Genomic DNA, 18682 nt, shown 5'->3' with positions numbered 1-18682 from the left:
TTGGTGCTTAAATTATTTTCGACTGCCCAGTGGGAACTTCTTCATGTTGGCTCCTGAATCCATGTGATACTCCCTCATCATAATTTTTTTTTAAAGATTTTATTTATTTGGGGCACCTGGGTGGCTCAGCGGTTAAGTAGTTTGCCTTTGGTTGAGGTCATGATCCCAGGGTTCTGAGATTGAGCTCTGTATTGGGCTCCCTGGTCAGTGGGAAGCCTGCTTCTCTCTCTCCCACTCCCCCTGCTTGTGTCCCCTTTCTCGCTATTTCTCTCTCTGTCAAATGAGTAAAATTTAAAAAAAAAAAAAAGATTTTATTTATTTGACAGCACATGCAAGTGCACACACAAGCAGGAATAGGGGCAGGCAGAGGGACAGGGAGAAATGGGCTCCCTGCTGAGCAGAGAGCCTGACATGAGGCTCTATCCCAGACCCTGGGATCATGACCTGAACTGAAGGCAGATGAGCCCCAGGTGCCCCTCTCTCATCATATTTTTGAACACATCCTTCTATTCTAGCAGAAAAAGATTTTTCATGCTCAAAATATACTTCTCCTGCTTAAGTGTATAAATTTAAACATAAATACATCTGTATTAAATGCATGTTATATACTTGTGACATATTAGTCTCTAAAAATATAATGCTGAACAAGATACATAGTTCCTGACTTCTTGAAGCGGACAGTCTAGTGAATAAGCAGAATTACTACAGGGTGGTAAATATTGATATAAGGACCCTGGGAATGAAAGTGCATATTTACTAAGTGGCAAAATTGCTGTATTGCTTGATATGTAGCAGTGAAAAGAACACAACATCTTTGCCCACGTGAGCTTATTTTCTACTATGGGAACAGACAATAAACAAGACTAATACATAAAGTAGGTAATCCTTTAGAGAGAGAGAAGTGGTACGGGAAACATAAAAGAGGATGGGAGATAGGGGGTGTGCAAGGTGAGGGAAAGGCATCTAATTTAGTTAGCATGGGCAGGGAAGGCTTCCTGGAGAGGGTGACACAGAGTAGGTCAGGGAGCTGGCCTCCCTTAACGCATCCTAGACACAGTTGTTATCACCTCTAGGTATTCTAAAAAATGTACCGTGTTTTGCCTTATAATCACTGAGATGTAGATCTAATCTCTAGGACAAATTATAAATACAGTAAGGACAGTATATATTCATATAACATATTTCATTGTGTTTTTCCTTAAACTAATGACTAATGCCACTGGATTAGGAAAGATATTTAAACACTGTGGAGCTCTTTTTTTTAATCTACAAAATGAACAAACTGGAAGAAATTATTTACAATGTTTTGCTCATTCCCAAAATTAAGGATAAAATTTTCTGAGAAATAGTAGAATTTACTTGAATTAGAACAATAGAGCTATTAGAAGAACATTCGTGATTTAGGTTTCCTTTATAACACAGATTGATTGCTGGTATTTGGAGACTGCCTCAGCAAAACTGGATCTACAAAACTCTATCCCCCCAGGGCCACCCACTGCATATGGAATTACTTCATCTGACAGATCGCTTATTGTCTGGTATTACTTGTAGCACAGATTCCTAAACTCCTTCGCTAAGTATACATGCCCACTACTATTTACAATATACTCAACTGATCTAGTTACAGAAATTCCTCAAGAATGAATTCTGTGTGTCAGATGCTGGGTTTTTGTTTTTTGTTTTGTTTTTCGGAAAAGCACTCTCTTTGGGGAAAGGAGGGAAAAAGTACAGAACATCATAAAAAGCCATAAATGGGAGGGGTTTGGAAAGAAGCTGCTCAGATTAGTCATTGTACAGGTACGCTGAATGAACAGGAATCATAGTTCAGTTACTTGTGGTGCTGAATTACACAGAAGCCCTCATGGAGTTGTCATTCTACGTTCTGATAAGCTCACTGAGACGAAATTCAGAATGGTTTCACAGCGCCTTTTGTTGAGTGATCACGAGCTGCTGCACATTGGTCACCTCTGTAGAGAAAGCACTATTGTATAACTCTAGATGCCATGAGGACCAGTTTGGTGAGGTCTCCCTGAGAAGCAGTCCCAGTGAGTTCATCACTAGTTATGGGACCAAGAATGGAGGAAATAAACCTCACCACTGCTGTTAATATACACTGAGGTAGTCCTTTTGCTATGTACAGGAACCAACAGCTTACATTTGATATATACATCTGAGCTTCTGTGTACTGCATGGCTAATACAGAAAAGTTAAAAATAAGTGCATGGGAGCCTATTTTAATAGGTTGTTATCTGAGTATGGTAAGGCCAGCTGATCAAGAGATAGTTGCCATTGAAAAGATAGTTTGTGGGATACCTGGGTGGCTCAGTTGGTTAAGCATTTGCCTTTGGCTCAGGTCATGATTTTTTTTTTTTTTAAAGATTTTATTTATTTATTTGACAGAGCTATATCACAAGTAGGCAGAGAGGCAGGCAGAGAGAGGAGGAAGCAGGCTCTCTGCTGATGCGGGGCTCGATCCCAGGACCCTGAGATCATGTCAGGTCATGATCTTAAGGCCCTGGGATCAAGCCCACATCAGGCTCCTTCCTCAGCAGGGAGTCTGCTGCTTCCTCTCTTTCTGCCTGCTGCTCCCCTTGCTTGTGCTCTCTCTGTCAAATAAATAAAAATCTTAAAAAAAAAAAAAAAGGAAAGAAAGTAAAGATAGTTTGTTACAGTTCCTAACAGCAGGAGCTCACCATGTTACTGGGGGCCACTGGGAGAAGCACTGACTGGCATGGGTCTGGAGGCAGAGGGAGAGGGGGATTATTATAGAGGTTTTTGAGGAAAGGAACAGGTGAGGCAAGGGGAATAAGCTTAGGCTTGACTAGTTTGAATAATTTCAGGATGCTTTGGGGCATGGAGGTTGTCCTTGGTTGTCTAGTACCTGATCCTGGGTAATTAAGATAGGTGGATGGCAGCCAGAATTTTAGAAGCTTAATAAAGGAGATGATGGGTTGTGGGCTCTGGGCTCTGGACTGGTTGGAATGTGTTTGAAAAGCATGCTTGAGGCACCTGAGTGGCTCAGTTGGTTGGGTGGCTGACTCTTGGTTTTGGCTCGGGTCTTGATCTCAGGGTAGTGAGTTCAAGCCCAGCATTGGGCTCCATGCTGAACACTGGTGTGGAGCCTACTTAAAAGAGAAAAGAGAACGGGTGCCTGGGTGGCTCAGTGGGTTAAACCTGTGTCTTTGGCTCAGGTCATGATCTCAGGGTCCTGGGATCCAGACCCGCACTGGGCTCTCTGCTCAGCAGGGAGCCTGCTTTCCACTCTCTCTCTGCCTGCCTCTCTGCCTACTTGTAATCTCTCCCTCTGCCAAATAAATAAATGAAATCTAAAAAAAAAAAAAAATAAATAAATAAATAAAAGGAAAAGAAAAGCATGCTCACAAGCAACCTTGTAACCTTGAGCGGGACAGTTCCTCCAGGGTCGGTAAGGCCCCGGATGTTAAAGCTTCAGAATACAGAAACCACATGGTCAATACAGAGCCCTTTTTGAGTCCTTTTTAAAATCCAGGGCATAGATGTCTATGAAACTCGTGGAGTAAGTACACTTGAAAATTCTGTCCTCCATAAAAGCAACAAGAAAACTGGCCAAAGGTGTCAGATTTTTCAGAACTTACGAAATGAACTGAAGTCTTGCAACAATCTAGGGAGCATTTATTTAGGAAAAACAGCAGAACATTGGTAAGTACTTTCTTCAGTGCTGTTTTCAGTTCTCCCTTACCAGCACCATGGTAGCCTGCGATTACAGTGCAGCCAGCAAGCCAGCAGCCACCAGGGGGAGCCGAATGGTTCAGATTCCTTCAGAAATTCCTTCCTGCTGAACTAACTGTTAGGGCCCTGAAGGAGCTCACTTGCAAGGTTGCATTTACTGAACGTTGAGGTAGAGCTCGTCCAGTGTGAAAGCGTTTTCTCTGGGAACATTTGTTGAAGCTACATGGGGACAATTTCTAAACTTCATGACTGCCTGAGGTGGTACACAACAGCTGGGGGAATTAATAGGTTAGGTTCAAACCTTAAAAGGGAAAGCTGGAGAATGGGATCACCCTAAGGACTTGGAAAGCCCTGACACATTCCTGCGAATCTAGAAGGTCCATGTGTTGGGTCATCTTCATACTCAGGGGACATCTGAGATGGCCCTGACTACTGTTCTCACTCCTGGCTGAGGGTGAGATTCTGCTGAAGTGACCAGTGAAGGCCAAGGGAGTATTGTCGTTTGCCTCTCTGAGTGCCGAAGGTGTGCTCCAGCACACAGAGACCCCGTGACACGCAGGTTCTAGGCGTTTAGGTGAATCTTGGTCACATGTCAGCTAACTGAGTGGAGGCTTGTGTAGCCATACAGCAGACTATAAACTGTAGATTCGTTCAGGAAAGTCACTGAACAGACAAAAAGAGCAAAAAGCACAGCAAGCTTTGGAGAGAGGGGGAATCTGATTTCAGAATTACCACACTGTATTGTTTAAAATGTTCAGTTTTCAAAAAAAATTACAAGACATGCAAAACAAGAAAGTATGGCCTTTCTTATGGGGTAAAAAGCAACTAATCAATAGAAACTGTCCCTGAGGAAATTCAGTTGTTGGACTGCCAGAGATTTTATTATTTATTTATTTATGTATTTTAAGGAGAGGGAGCATGAGTGGGGGCATGGGGGGTCGAGGGGCAGAGGGAGAGAAGATAATTTTTTTTTTAAAGATTTTATTTATTTATTTGACAGACAGAGATCACAAGTAGGCAGAGAGGCAGGCAGAGAGAGAGAGAGAGAGGGAAGCAGGCTCCCTGCGGAGCAGAGAGCCCGATGCGGGGCTCGATCCCAGGACCCTGAGATCATGACCCGAGCCAAAGGCAGCAGCCCAACCCACTGAGCCACCCAGGCGCCCCGAGAAGATAATTTTTTAAAGATTTATTTATTTGGGAGGGGCTAGAGGGAGAGAAAAAGAATCCTAAGCCAACTCCCTGCTGAGCATAGAGCCGGACCTGGGGCTCAATCCCAGGATCCCGAGATCATGACCCAGGTTGAAATCAGGAGTCTGATGCCCAGCCCGCTGAGGCACCCAGACATCCCTGGACTTACTTGCCAAGGACTTTATTTTTTTTTAAAGATTTCATTCTATTTATTTATTTATTTATTTTAAAAGATTTATTTATTTATTTATCTGACAGAGATCACAAGCAGGCAGAGAGGCAGGCAGAGAGAGAGGAGGAAGCAGGCTCCCTGCTGAGCAGAGAGCCCGATGCGGGGCTCGATCCCAGGACCCTGGGATCATGACCTGAGCCGAAGGCAGCGGCTTAACCCACTGAGCCACCCAGGCGCCCCTAAAGATTTTATTTATTTATTTGAGGCAGAATGAGTGAGAGAGAGCATGAGAGAGGAGAAGGTCAGAGGGAGAAGCCGACTCCCCAAGGAGCTGGGAGCCCAATGCAGAACTCGATCCTGGAAGTCTTGGATCATGACCTGAGCCGAAGGCAGTCGCTCAACCAACTGAGCCACCCAGGTGCCCCTGCCAATGACTTTAAATCAGCTATTTTAAATATGTTCAAGGAGCTAAAGGAAATTATGCGAATGTCGTCTCTGGTAACAAATTATCCTAATTTTCTTATGTGAGAATCTTTATTTCCAGTCTGAAAGATGATTTTCTCTGGATATAGAATTTTAGTTGGGCAATCCTTTCCTTTAAGCATGTGTGAAATGTAGTGCCACTTGTTACTGGCCCCTTTGGTTTTTGGTGAGAAATATAATCTATTTTTTCTTCTTTGCTTTGTGTGTGTTTTTTTTTAAAGATTTTATTTATTTATTTGACAGAGATTACATGTAGGCAGAGAGGCAGGCAGAGAGAGAGAGGAGGAAGCAGGCTTCCTGCTGAGCAAGGAGCCCGATGTGGGACTCGATCCCAGGACCTTGGGATTATGACCTGAGCTGAAGGCAGTGGCTTAACCCACTGAGCCACCCAGGTGCCTGGCTTTGTTTTTAGTTTTCAGAAATTTGCTTGTCATTTGTCTGGGTTTAGACATCTGTATGACTCTGTAGGCATAGTTTTTGTTTTTTTTTTTTGTTTTTTATCATATTTGGGAATTATTCACTCATTTCTAGCCCTAGGCACTTTTCCTTGTTCCTTCTGAGACTGATGACATGAAGGTTAAATCTTTTGTTATTATTTCACAATTTCCTGAAGAACTCTTCATTTCCCCCTCATGTATTCTCTGTTGATACTGGATAATTTCTGTTGCTTTATCTTTCAGCTCCCAGATTCTTTTCTCTTCCACCTCCTTCCTGCTATGGAACTAAGTTGGTGAGATTTGTATTTAAATTATTCTATTTTGGGGGCACCTGGGTGGCTCAGTAGATGAAGTATCTGCCTTCAGCTCAGGTCATGATCTCAAGGTCCTGGGATGGAGCCCCACATTGAGCTCACTGCTCATTGGGGAGCCTGCTTCTCTCTCTCCCTCTACCCCTCCCCCTCAACTTGTGTTCTCTCTCTCTCTCAAATAAATAAAATCTTTAAGAAAAAAAGTAAAAAGTAAATTATTGTATTTTTCAGTTTTAAATTATCCCCTTTTTTATCTGTTATTTCTTTGTTGATAATTTCTGTTTTTACATTTCTTTCAACAATGTTCATGATGGGTTGTTTCAGCAGTTTTTTTATTTTTATGTTGAATTTTAACAGTTGTTTATATAGAGCACCTTGGTGGCTCAGTTGGTTAAGTGTCTGCCTTCTGCTCGGATCATCATCCCAGGGTCCTAGGATAGAGTCCTACAGGGCTCCCTGCTTGGCAGGGAGTCTGTGGTTCCCTCTACCCCTCCCACTATTCATGTTCCCTCTCTCTCACAAAAATAAATAAATACAAAATCTTAAAGAAAAAAAAAAAGAGTTGTTTATATATTCTGGGAGCCAGACACTTATCAGGTATATGTTTTCTGAATGCCACCACATAGTTTCTTTTTATTACCTTGATAAATAACTTTTGATGCACAAAAGGTTTGACTTTTATAAAGCTTACAGTATTTTTTATTTTGATATTCATCATTTTATCATCATAGTTAAGAAATCATATTCAAATTCAAGGTCAGATATTTGCTTCTATACATTCTTTTGAGAATTTTTTAGGTTCTGTATTTAGTCCTTTGATCCATTTTGAGTTAATTTTTGCATATGGTGTAAAAGGAAGGGTGCCACTTCATTCTTTTGCAGTTGAGTGTCCATTTGTGCCTGCATGTTTCTGAAGGAACTGTTCTTACCCCCATCGAATGGTCTTGGCACCCCATCAAATTGAACATGGGTCTTTGATTTTATTTCAGGGCTTAATATTATTCCAGTTATCCAAATATTTATGCTTTTATTCGTTTCATACTGTTTTGATTACTGTTGATTTGTAGTATATTTTGAAATTGGGAAGTATGAGTCCTCCAGTTTTTTTTTCCTTCTTCAAGATTGTTTTGGATATTTAGTGTCTCTGAATATGAAATAAATATTCCATATGAATATTAAGCTTGGATTTTCTATTTGTGCAAAAAAAGGCCATTGGGATTTTTAAAAAAAATTTTTTTAAAATAATTTATTTATTTATTTGACAGAGAGAGATCACAAGTAGGCAGAGAGGTAGGCAGAGAGAGAGAGGAGGAAGCAGGCTCCCCGCTGAGCAGAGAGCCCGATGCGGGACTTGATCCCAGGACCCTGGGATCATGACCTGAGCTGAAGGCAGTGGCTTAACCCACTGAGCCACCCAGGCGCCCCGGCCATTGTGATTTTGATAGGGATTGCATTGAACCTGTAGACCACTTCGAAGTGTATTTCTGTCTTAAGTGTTAAGTGTCCTAACCATCACAGATGTCTTCCCATTAATCTGGGCTTAATTTCTTTTTTAAAAAATTTATTTATTTATTGAGAGAGAATGACGGGGAGAAAGAGTGAGTGAGCATGTGTGTATACACAAGCAGGGGGAGGGGCAGTTTCAGGCTTACTTTAGAATCTTTCAGTAATGTTTTGTAGTTTTCAGTGCATAAGTTTGGGCTTCTTTGGGTAGATTTATTCCTATGTGTTTTATTCTTCTGGATAGTATTGTAAATTGAGTTGTTTTATTTTTACGTGCTTTATCACTTGTAGAGAAATGTAAGTGATTACATTTGCCTGTATTCTTAAGGGTGTGAGTTCATAATTTTCTTCTCTTGAGATATCTTTGTCTGGCTTTTCTATCAGGATAGTGCTGGCCTCATTCTTTTTTTTTTTTTTTTCTTTACTTTTCTTTCAGAGTCTGAGAATGATTGATGTTAATTCTTCTGTGTGTGGGTTTTTTTGTTTGTTTGTTTTGTTTTTAGGTTTTATTTATTTGTTTGACAGAGATCACAAGTAGGCAGAGAGGCAGGCAGGGAGAAGAGGAAGCAGGCCCTCTGGGGAGCAAATAACCTGGTGTGGGGCTCGATCCCAGGACCACAACCTGAGCTGAAGGCAGAGGCCCCAACCCACTGAGCCACCCAGGCGGCCCTCTTCTTGAGTGTGTGAGAGAGTTCAGTAGTGAAACCATCTGGTCCTAGACATTCTTTGCTAGTAAACTTTAATTATTGATTCAGTCTCTTTACTTGTTATAAGTATATTCAGATTTTCTATTTCTTCTTGAGTCAATTTTTGTAGTTTGTATACTGTTAAGAATTTGCACATTCCATCCAGATTATTGAATTTGTTGCCATACATTGTTTAGGCATTCTCCTATAATCCTTTTTATTTCTGTAAGGTCATTGATCATATCCCTCACATTCATTTCTGATTTTAATAATTTTGAATTGTCTTTTTTTCTTAGTCCACTTAGCTAAAAAGGTTATCTGTTTTGTTAATTTAAAAAAAACAAAACCCAAATTTTGGTTTTGTTTATTTTTCTGTTCTTGATTGCATTATATATATTTTAATCTTTACTATTTCTTTCCTTCTGCCAGCTTTGTGTTCAGTTTGCTCTTCTTTTCTAGTTCCCTAAGTATAAAGTGAGGTTATTGATGAGATTTTTCTTCTTCTTTTTTTTAAGATTCTATTTATTTGACAGAGAGATCACAAGTAGGCAAAGATAGAGAGAGGGGGGAAGCAGGCTCCCTGCTGAGCAGAGAGCCCGAGGTGGGTCTTGATCCCAGGACCCCGAGATCATGACCTGAGCTGAAGGCAGACGCTTAACCCACTGAGCCACCCAGGTTTCCCTCTTCTTTTTTTTTTTAAAAAAGAGTTTTTGCATACCTTTGAAAATCAGTTGATATTATTTCACACTGGGTGTTTATTTTTTTCATTGCACAGCTTTTGCTCTTTATGCGTTTTGCTAGATTGTGTTTTCATTTCATTTGTGTCAAATTATATTCTAATTTCCGTTGTTATTCTTTGACCCACTGATTAAGAGTATTTCCACATATTAGTGAATTTTTCATTTTTCCCTATCAACTCCTAATTTTATGCTATTATGGTTGGAAAGATATTTTGTATAATTTTGTCTTCTAAAAGTATATCTAGGCTTATTCTGTGACCAAACATAGGGTCTGTCCTGGAAAATGTTTCATGTGCACTTGAGAACAGTATGTATTATGCTGTTGTTGGGTGGCATGTTTTTTATGTCTATTGAGTCTAATGGTTTATACTGTTGTTTAGATCCTCTGTTTTCTTACTGATCTTCTGTGTAGTTGTATCTGTTATTATAAATAGAGCCCTGAAATGTCCAACTGTTACTGAATTTATTTCTCCCTTGAATTCTATCAAATAATGCTTCATATATTTTGGGATCCTTTGTTAGGTGCATATATGTTTATAAGATATGTTGTATCTTTTTGGTGAGTTGACCCCTGTATCAGTATATAATGTAATCCTTTGCATATTGTAACAATTTTTGATTTAAATTCTGTTTCATCTGGGGCGCTTGTGTGGCTCAGTTGGTTGGGTGACTGCCTTCAGCTTGGGTCATGATCCTGGGGTCCCCGGATCGAGTCCCGCATCGGGCTCCCTGCTCGACAGAGAGTCTGCCTCTCCCACTGACCTCTCTCCTGTCATGCTCTCTCTCTCTCTCTCATTCTCTCTCTCAAATAAATAAATAAAATCTTAAAAAAAATAAACTTTGTTTCATCTGATGATAGTGTATCCACCCAGCTCTCTTTTGGTTGTAATTTGCATGGAGTATCTTTTTCCAGTCTTTTATTTGTTAACCTCTATGTTTGTGTATATGTCTCTAAAGTAAGTTTCTTACGGACAGCACAGAGATGCATCAAATTTTAAAAAATTCATTCTGACAATTGGACTTTTGGTTGGGGAGTTTAATCCATTTACATTTAAAAGTAACTGCTAACAAGGAAGTACGTGCTTCTGTCATTTGCTTTTTGTTGTCTTTTTACCATGTCATTTTTATTTCTCCATTATTAAGTCCTTTTATGTTGAATTGATTCTTTTATTTTTTTATTTTTTTTTAAAGATTTTATTTATTTATTTGACAGAGAGAAATCACAAGTAGGCAGAGGGGCAGGCAGAGAGAGAGAGGAGGAAGCAGGCTCCCTGCCGAGCAGAGAGCCCGATGCGGGACTCGATCCCAGGACCCTGAGATCATGACCCGAGCCGAAGGCAGCGGCTTAACCACTGAGCCACCCAGGCGCCCTGTTGAATTGATTCTTGTAGTGCTCCATTTTGATTCCCTTTTCCCGTCTTATCTGTGTAGTTTTTAGTTGTCTTCGTGGCTCCCTTGAGGATTGCAATTAACATCTTAGGCTTATAACAACCTAGTATGAAATACTATCAACTTACTTTCAAAGGTATACAAAAACTCTGTTCCCTTATATCTCTTTCCATTCTCTTTTATATTGTTATTATCATAGGTTACATTTTTATACATAGCATACTCATTAACAGATTTTACATTATTGCTCTATGCATTTGTTTTTAAATCATATAGGAGGGGCGCCTGGATGGCTCAGTGGGTTAAGCCTCTACCTTCGGCTCAGGTCATGATCCCAGGGGCCTGGGATCGAGTCCCGCATGGGGCTCTCTGCTCAGCAGGGAGCCTGCTTCTCCTCATCTCTCTCTCTGTCTGTCTCTCTGCCTATTTGTGATCTCTCTGTCAAATAAATAAATAAAATCTTTTAAAAAAAATAAATCATATAGGAAAAAAAGAGGCATTATAAATCAAAAGTATAGTAGTATTGCCTTTGTTATTTATCTGTGTAACCAGTGTTCGTTATTTCTCCATAAGACTTTGAGTTACTCTACAGTATTCTCTCACTGTAGCCTAAAGGATTCCCTTAACATTTCTTTTTTTTTTTTTTTAAGATTTTATTTTTTTTATTTATTTGTCAGGGAGAGAGAGAGAGCATGTGCACAAGCAGGCAGAGGCAGAGAGAGAAGTAGGCTCCTTTCTGAGCAAGGAGCCCTATGTGGGACTCGATCCCAGGAGCCCAGGATCATGACCTGAGCCGAAGTCAGTGGCTTAACCAACCGAGCCACCCAGGTGTCCCTTCCTTAACATTTCTTGTAGGTCAGGTATATTAATCATGAACTCCCTCGGCTTTTTAGTATCAGAATGTCTTGATTTATCCTTCTTCTTCTTTTTTTTTTTTTAAGATTTTATTTATTTATTTGACAGAGAGAGATCACAAGTAGGCAAAGAGGCAGGCAGAGAGAGGGAGGAAGCAGGCTCCCTGCTGAGCAGAGAGCTCGACGCGGGACTCGATCCCAGGACCCTGAGATCATGACCCGAGCCAAAGACAGCGGCTTAACCCACTGAGCCACCCAGGCGCCCCTATCCTTATTCTTAAAGGATAGTTTTGACATATAATTTTTGGTTAACTCTTTCTCTTTTAGCATGTTAATGTCTTTTCAGTGCCTTCTTGCTTCCATGGTTGCTGATGATAAATCAGTGAATAATTTTACTCATGATTCCTTATCTAATGAGTTGCTTTCTTGTCATTCTGTCTTTGGTGTTGACAGTTTGAGTACAACGTGCCTCGGTGTACATCTCTTTGAGTTTATCCTTATAGTTTGTGAGCTTCTCAGATATGCTAAAGTTTTCATCCAATTTGAAGAGGATTAGACCATTATTTCTTGAGAAACACTTTCAGCTTCTTTCTCCTGCAGCTCTCCTGTGACTCCAGCTGTGCAAGTGTTGGTACACTTGATGGTATCCTATAGTTTTTTAGACTCCATGTATTTTTCTTCATTCTTTTTCTCCCTGTTTTTTAGAGTGGATAATTTCATTCAGCCTATATGTTCATTTTTGCGGATTGTTCTGCCTGCTTACATCTGTCGAACACTTCAGTGACTTTTTCATTTCAAGTTTTATAATTTTTGGTTCCAAAATTTCTGTTTCCTTTTTCTAATGTGTCTTTATTAGTATTCCTTATCATACATATTATTTTCTTGGTATCCTTGAGTTCTTTGAACATATTTCAGACACACTGACTTCAAGTCTGTAGTAGTAGTTCCATTGTCTGTTTCCATGAGGACAGTTACTGTTAACCTTTTTCCTTTTTGTATCTGGGTCATTTTATATTTTTTCTTTGCATGCTTAATTTCTTGCGGTGGCTGTTGAGTATGGACATTTGGAATATTATGCACAAAAAGAAAAAACAACAAAAGCAAAAATATTTTATCTCTTGTCTCTGTGTTTTGGCTGCGTATTGGACATTCCTTTTGCACTTAGCAAGGCCTTTCCGCACTGCCTTTGCCTCCCTGCCCTTCTTGCCTTTAGCCTAAACATCAGCCAGAGGTGAAAGTGTGTGGTCTTCTCAGGTCTTCTCTGAGCGTACTTCCTGCCCTATACATTCACATCGTTTTCCAGTTCCTTCTTATATGGACTCCTTTCAAATATTTTCTAAAGATTCTCACTCTATACCTTTTCCTCCCTTGGCTTTCAACATGTCTGTTTTTTCTCGGAATTGTTATTTTGTGCCAGTTGGCACTGGCTTATTCATTTGACTCTCAGTATCTTTGAGAAATAACTTCTGCATAGTCATGTGTTCAAGAAAGTTATGAGTTACGTAGAAAACAGGCCCCTTCCATTAGTCCTCAGGGATCTTACAGACAGATCAAAACAAATGGAGCTCAGTTGGGAACACAAGAGAAACACAGTTCTTTGGGAACAAGATCCAGTCTACTGTGGTCAGGATGGGGTTCCATTGAGAAAGCAGAATGTGATCTTAAAGACCCACTGTGCTCAGGTGGTGGACATGGCTACAGAAGCTAAAAAACTACAACATTTTCCTTCTCTGCTCAGTGGCCTTTCTCCTGGTTATGTGTTGGCTGGGTTGCTGTAAACATTTTACTGGCTTCCCAATTTCCTATTAAGTGTGATTCTGACAGGCATGTGGTAGTTTTTGTTGTTTCTGAGGAAAGACTGTCCCCATAACCCCTACTTTGCCATTTTTGCAGTTGTCCTTGTCAACATGCTTTTATTCAAAAGCACATTCTGGCTCACTTTTATGGGCTATAGTTTAGGGGGTGTTATAGTTTATGGGCTGTATTTTGATTTGCCTTTCTCATCCACTGCACTGAGGCCACTCTGAATTCTGGACAGTATTCTACACCATAATTCAGTTCTTGATATTTTTGCTTTATTGTTTCTGTTCAGCTTTGTGTGAGGGCCACTTTGTTCAGGACTTCATACATAAATATAAAGGGATCCCTTTCCCAAATTCCTTCTCCCTGATTCTCCCCACTCTGTGCTTGGGGTCACTTCGTGTAGGAAGGAGAAAGTTGACAAAGCAGCTTCCTGTATTTGCAGGAGCCATTCTGGTGAAGAGTGGGAATGGCGCCGCCTCATGTCTCATTTTGCTTGGTGTTGGGTGGGGCTAGTTGACAAAGCTCTTCCCGTAGTCTCCCAACAGCAGCATGATTCCTGCTTCTTTGCTGCCTTTGCTTCCTGTCAGTACAGCCAGTTGCCTGGTTGGGAGGAAGAGGGCACAGCTCCTCTTGGGCATTAGGGTTCTGTTCTGCATGCCTTCCTCTTCAGCCGCTTCAAAAATTTTATTCCCTAATGTTTGAAAGCTTATGCTGCTAAGTAATAAATCACAGAGCAAACTTACAAACATTATGTTCATTGGATTAAATTGCATGATTTCAAACATTGTATTTTTTTTTTTAAACTGATATTTGACATAAAACACTATCTTCATTTCAGGTATACAGCACAATGATTCAGTATATGTATATATTGTAAAATGATCATTGCAAAAAGTGATGAACATCTATCACCATGTGTATTTACAGTTTTTTTTCTGAAGAGAACTTTTTTTTTTTAAAAGATTTTATTTATTTATTTGACAGACAGAGATCACAAGTAGGCAGAGAGGCAGGCAGAGAGGAGGAAGCAGGCTCCCCACAGAGCAGAGAGCCCGATGTGGGGCTCAATCCCAGGACCCTGGGATCATGACCTGAGCCGAAGGCAGAGGCTTAACCCACTGAGCCACCCAGGTGCCCCCTGAAGAGAACTTTTAACGTTTATACTCTTAGCAACTTCCAAATATATAATAATGGCAATATTAACTGTAGTCACCATGCTGTATATTGGATCATCAAGGCTCGTTTTTTTTTTTTTTTTTAATGTATTTATTTGACAGAGAGAGAGAGATCACAATTAGGCAGAGAGGCAGGCAGAGGGGGAAGCAGGCTCCCTGCTGAGCAGAGAGCCCGATGATGCGGGGCTCGATCCCAGGACCCTGAGACCATGACCTGAATTGAAGGCAGAGGCTTAAGCCCCTGAGCCACTCAGGTGCCCCTCATTTATTTTATAACTGAAAGTTTTTACCTTTTGACCACCTTCACTTATTTGTCCACTCCCCACCCCTCCCCTCTGGCAACCACCAATCTATTCCATGAATCTGTGAATTTGTTTCTTTCAGATCTCACATGTAAGTGAAATCATATAGTATTTGTCTTTTACTGTGTGATTTATTTCCCTTGGCATAATGTCCTTAAGGATTGATCATGCTGTTGCAAATGACAGGGTTACCTTCTTATTTATGGCTGAATAATATTCCATCGTGTTTAGATACCAGAATTTCTTTATCTCTCCTTTCATTGGTGGGCAGTTACATTGTTTCTGTGTCTTGGCTATTGTAAATAATGCTGCAGTGAACATGGAAGTGCAGCTAACTTTTTGAGTTAGTGTTTTCAGTTCTATTGGATAGATGCCCAGAAGTAGAATTGCTGGGTCACGTGGTAGTTCTAGTTTTAATTTTTTGAGGAACCTCTGTACTCTTTTACACAGTACACCAATTTATATTCCTATTAATTGCACCAGTTTGCATGCGCACCAACAGTGCGTACAGGTTTCTTTTTCTCCACATCCTTGCCAACACCGGTTGGTTCTTGTTTTATACGAGCTGTTCTGATAGGTGTAAGGTGATCTCTTGTTGTGGTTTTGACTTCCATTTCTCCAGATGTGATGTTGAGCCTCTTTTTGTGTGTCTTCTCTGGAAAAATGTCTATTCAGGTCCTCTGTCCATTTTTTAATGTGATCATAGTTTCTTGCTATTGAGTTTTATGAGGGTGTGTGTGTGTGTGTGTGTGTGTGTGTGTGTGTGTGTGTGTGTAAAAAGGTGATTTAAAACATGGAGATAGGACCCATGGGTGGAAAGCTGCACTGGGATTGTGGGAAGCAATTCGAGTTTTATGAGTTCTCTATATATTTTGGTTATCTACCCCTAATCAGATAAATGATTTGCAATATTTTTTTCCCAGTCATTTTCATTTTGTGGATGGTTTCCTTTGGTGTGCAGATGCCTTTTAGTTTGATGTGATCCCTTGTTTGTTTTTGGTTTTGCTGCCTTAGCTTTTGGTATTAAATCCGAAAATTCATTACCAAGAGCAGTGTACTTCCTCTTTCGTTTTATACAACCCCTGCTGGTTGGAGGGAATGATCTTTGCTTGGGACCTTTTTTGTCTGTTTTCTTTTTTACTCCAACCTTTGGGAGTTCTGAGTCGCAGTGTGCTGTACCATCCAGACTGGGATCTATCTACGGGAGGCAAAAATAAACGCCGAGGAACTCATCACCCAATCCTCCCTTAATTCCTGAAGTTTTGTACCCATTCCTGCCTTCTCTTGTCCACGTTTCAGAGTCTTCCAGGATTTGCTTTGTGTATTATGTCCATGTTCTCACTTGGAATGTTGAGGTGGAGTGTGATTACTCCATGATGAGCAGTATGGGAACTCGACTCCCACGATCATTTAATGAAAGCCCAGTTAAGTGAATACACTCATCTTGCCTACAAGTTGCTTATTTTATGGGTATCAATATAACAATAGGTATAGTGTTAGGAGCATTAAGATCAATTCCATGAGAGCTTATAGGCAATAGGACAAAAATTATTTCTAGCCACTTTGGAATAGGTCGTGTAGTGTGGTGGTGAGGTCACTGTTCAGAGAATAATCTCTGACACCCCTCAGAATGTCCTGTAATTAGATCAGTCCTGACACTGCTCAGATTTAGTGCATACCTGCAGGTTAAGGGCAAAGTCCTGAACAAGGTGACCCACTTCAGGTGCCATGTGATGAAACTCCTCCAGTCCTTGCTGGAGGTCTGGTTGGCCCAAAGTTCCAACCTGTTAAGCATGTGGTTAGTCTTTGTGGTGACCAGCCCCTATCCTTAGGCTATATAGGGGCCACCATGTGTCACTTCATTAGCATAAGAGACACACACTGGTCACTTAGGAATTCCAAGGGTTTTTGAAGCGCTGTGCCAGAAATAGTTTTTATTATATGCCATGGTCATCAAATACAAATTCAAGGACAGATGGGTATTTGAGAGGTATGTTGTTTAGGATTTAAACATTTTAAGATGGGGCAAAGGGCAAATTAGCATTAGCAATCACACAGGGGCACGTACTCAGAATTGAGAATACAGAAGTGTATCAAGTACTTTTTTTAGCTTTAGGGTATATAAAAACCAGTACGATTAAAAATGCCAGGATGGGGCTCTCATTTATGACATTTATGAATCATAAAATCTTCTATTCCTACAGAGCAGAAGAAAGAAGAGATCTGCTGATGTTTTTCCGAAGCCTACACTTTTTTGTGGAGTGGTGTGAATATCGTAAGCGGACATTTGAACACTTCAAGGTAGGGTCTGAAGTTTTAAAATTTAAACATATTCAAAAAGTCAGGCTGGTTTAAATTTAAACATATCTGAAAAGTGAAGCTGGTATTAATTTGGGGGTTTAATATAACTTTTTTTCCTCAAAGTTTTGAAACAATAGAAAATATTTTCGTTGGCTTCTGGAATTTGCAGTTATTTGGAATAAATGAGGAGGAATGCTTTTGTACAAACCAGTGAGTCGTTTGTATTAGGGGATATCTTGAAAGAGGTATAGTTATATTCTTATTTATTTTATTCACATTTTGAAAAATTAATCTGTTAGGGTTACTTGAAGTAAAATACAAATGCTAAAATGAGTGTTATCATAGTGGGCTTACCACCTAGCACTATAATCTTCAATTCCTAGTCATACTCTATATTTTGAGTCTCTTAATTATCATCTATTTCAGTTTTAAGTATTAAAGCCTGATTCTGGTATAATAATGTTTCTTAAGTCTGATAACAGAAACATTCAAAGACTTCTTATTATTCTGTTTTCTGGCATAACTAGAATTACATTGGACTACGTTATAATCACTCATATTCTTTTTAGTTGGATGGTAGCAGTTTTGACAGCAGTGGTCCACACAAAATCCAGTTTTGAAAGAGTTGATATAGTATCTCAAAAGGCTAACCCCAGGTCCTGACTGTTGTTTTTCTGACTGGTACTAACTCTTGTTTGTTTGAACTTAATATTATTGTTATTATTACTGCTATCACTACTGCCGTTATTATTTGCATTCTGTTTGGTTGAGTTAATAAAATTTGTCAGACGTAGAACTTTCCTTACAATGAAACATGCCTGTACCTGTCCTGTGGCTCCTGGAGGAGTTCTCTTACTGTTGCTCACTGACATGTGCTCTTGCACCAGAACAGTGAAAGGGCTTTGCGTCACAACTGGTAAAATACAGTCATGATCGGGAGTATGCGGGCAGTTGTAGCAAAACTCCATCGAACATGGAGGTTTACTGATACATTTGGGTAGGTTGTGGGAATTCCGAGTTCTAGTCCTATTTCCGAAGTTGATTTGCCCCTAGGTGCTTTCAAGGTGGGCGTAGAAGTATAATTGGTGTGTTTATCCTGTAGAGGATCGAGTACTTCCGTGAGCTGATCATGCTGTTATGCAGCCATCACTGATACTCATCTCCAGAACTTGGTTACATCTCAAACTGCAACTGTTCCCATTAAATATTAACTTCTCATAACCTCCTTCCCCAGCTCTTGGGGATCACCATTCTATTTTCGGTTTCTATGAATTTCTAGGTATCTCATTAAAGCAGAATCATAAAACCAAAGTTTTTTGTTTGGTTTATTTCATTTAGCATAATATTCTCAAGGTGTTGCACAGTGAAGAATTGCCTTCCTTTTTAAGGCTGGATGATATTCCATTGAATGGGTTGCCTTCATTTTGTTTATCCATTCATCTGTTGATGGATACTTGCTTTGTTTCCATCTTTTGACTATTGTGAACAATGCTTCTATGGACATTGGTGTACAAATACCTGTTCAAGCCCCTGCTTTCCGTTCTAGTACATATATACTTGTAAATGGAGTCATTGGGTCATACAGTATTTCTGTCCAATTTTGTGAAGCACCCCATATTCTCTTCCACAG

The 18682-nt window shown here is 40.1% G+C and overlaps 1 protein-coding gene across 2 annotated transcripts in view; it reads left to right on the top strand.

Moving 5' to 3' along the window:
• The window catches only part of CENPP (centromere protein P), a 227334-nt gene that overhangs the window by 34890 nt on the left and 173762 nt on the right, over positions 1-18682 (top strand). For both annotated transcript variants that reach the window (XM_082694325.1, XM_082694326.1), the window contains exon 5: positions 16956-17052. In XM_082694325.1, the coding sequence (XP_082550451.1) occupies positions 16956-17052 (97 nt within the window). The remainder of the gene's footprint in view (positions 1-16955; positions 17053-18682) is intronic.

The sequence above is a fragment of the Mustela nivalis genome (assembly GCF_964662115.1).
Source record: "Mustela nivalis genome assembly, chromosome: 13".
Classification (NCBI taxonomy): domain Eukaryota; kingdom Metazoa; phylum Chordata; class Mammalia; order Carnivora; family Mustelidae; genus Mustela; species Mustela nivalis.
This window is presented reverse-complemented; position numbering and strand designations above follow the sequence as displayed.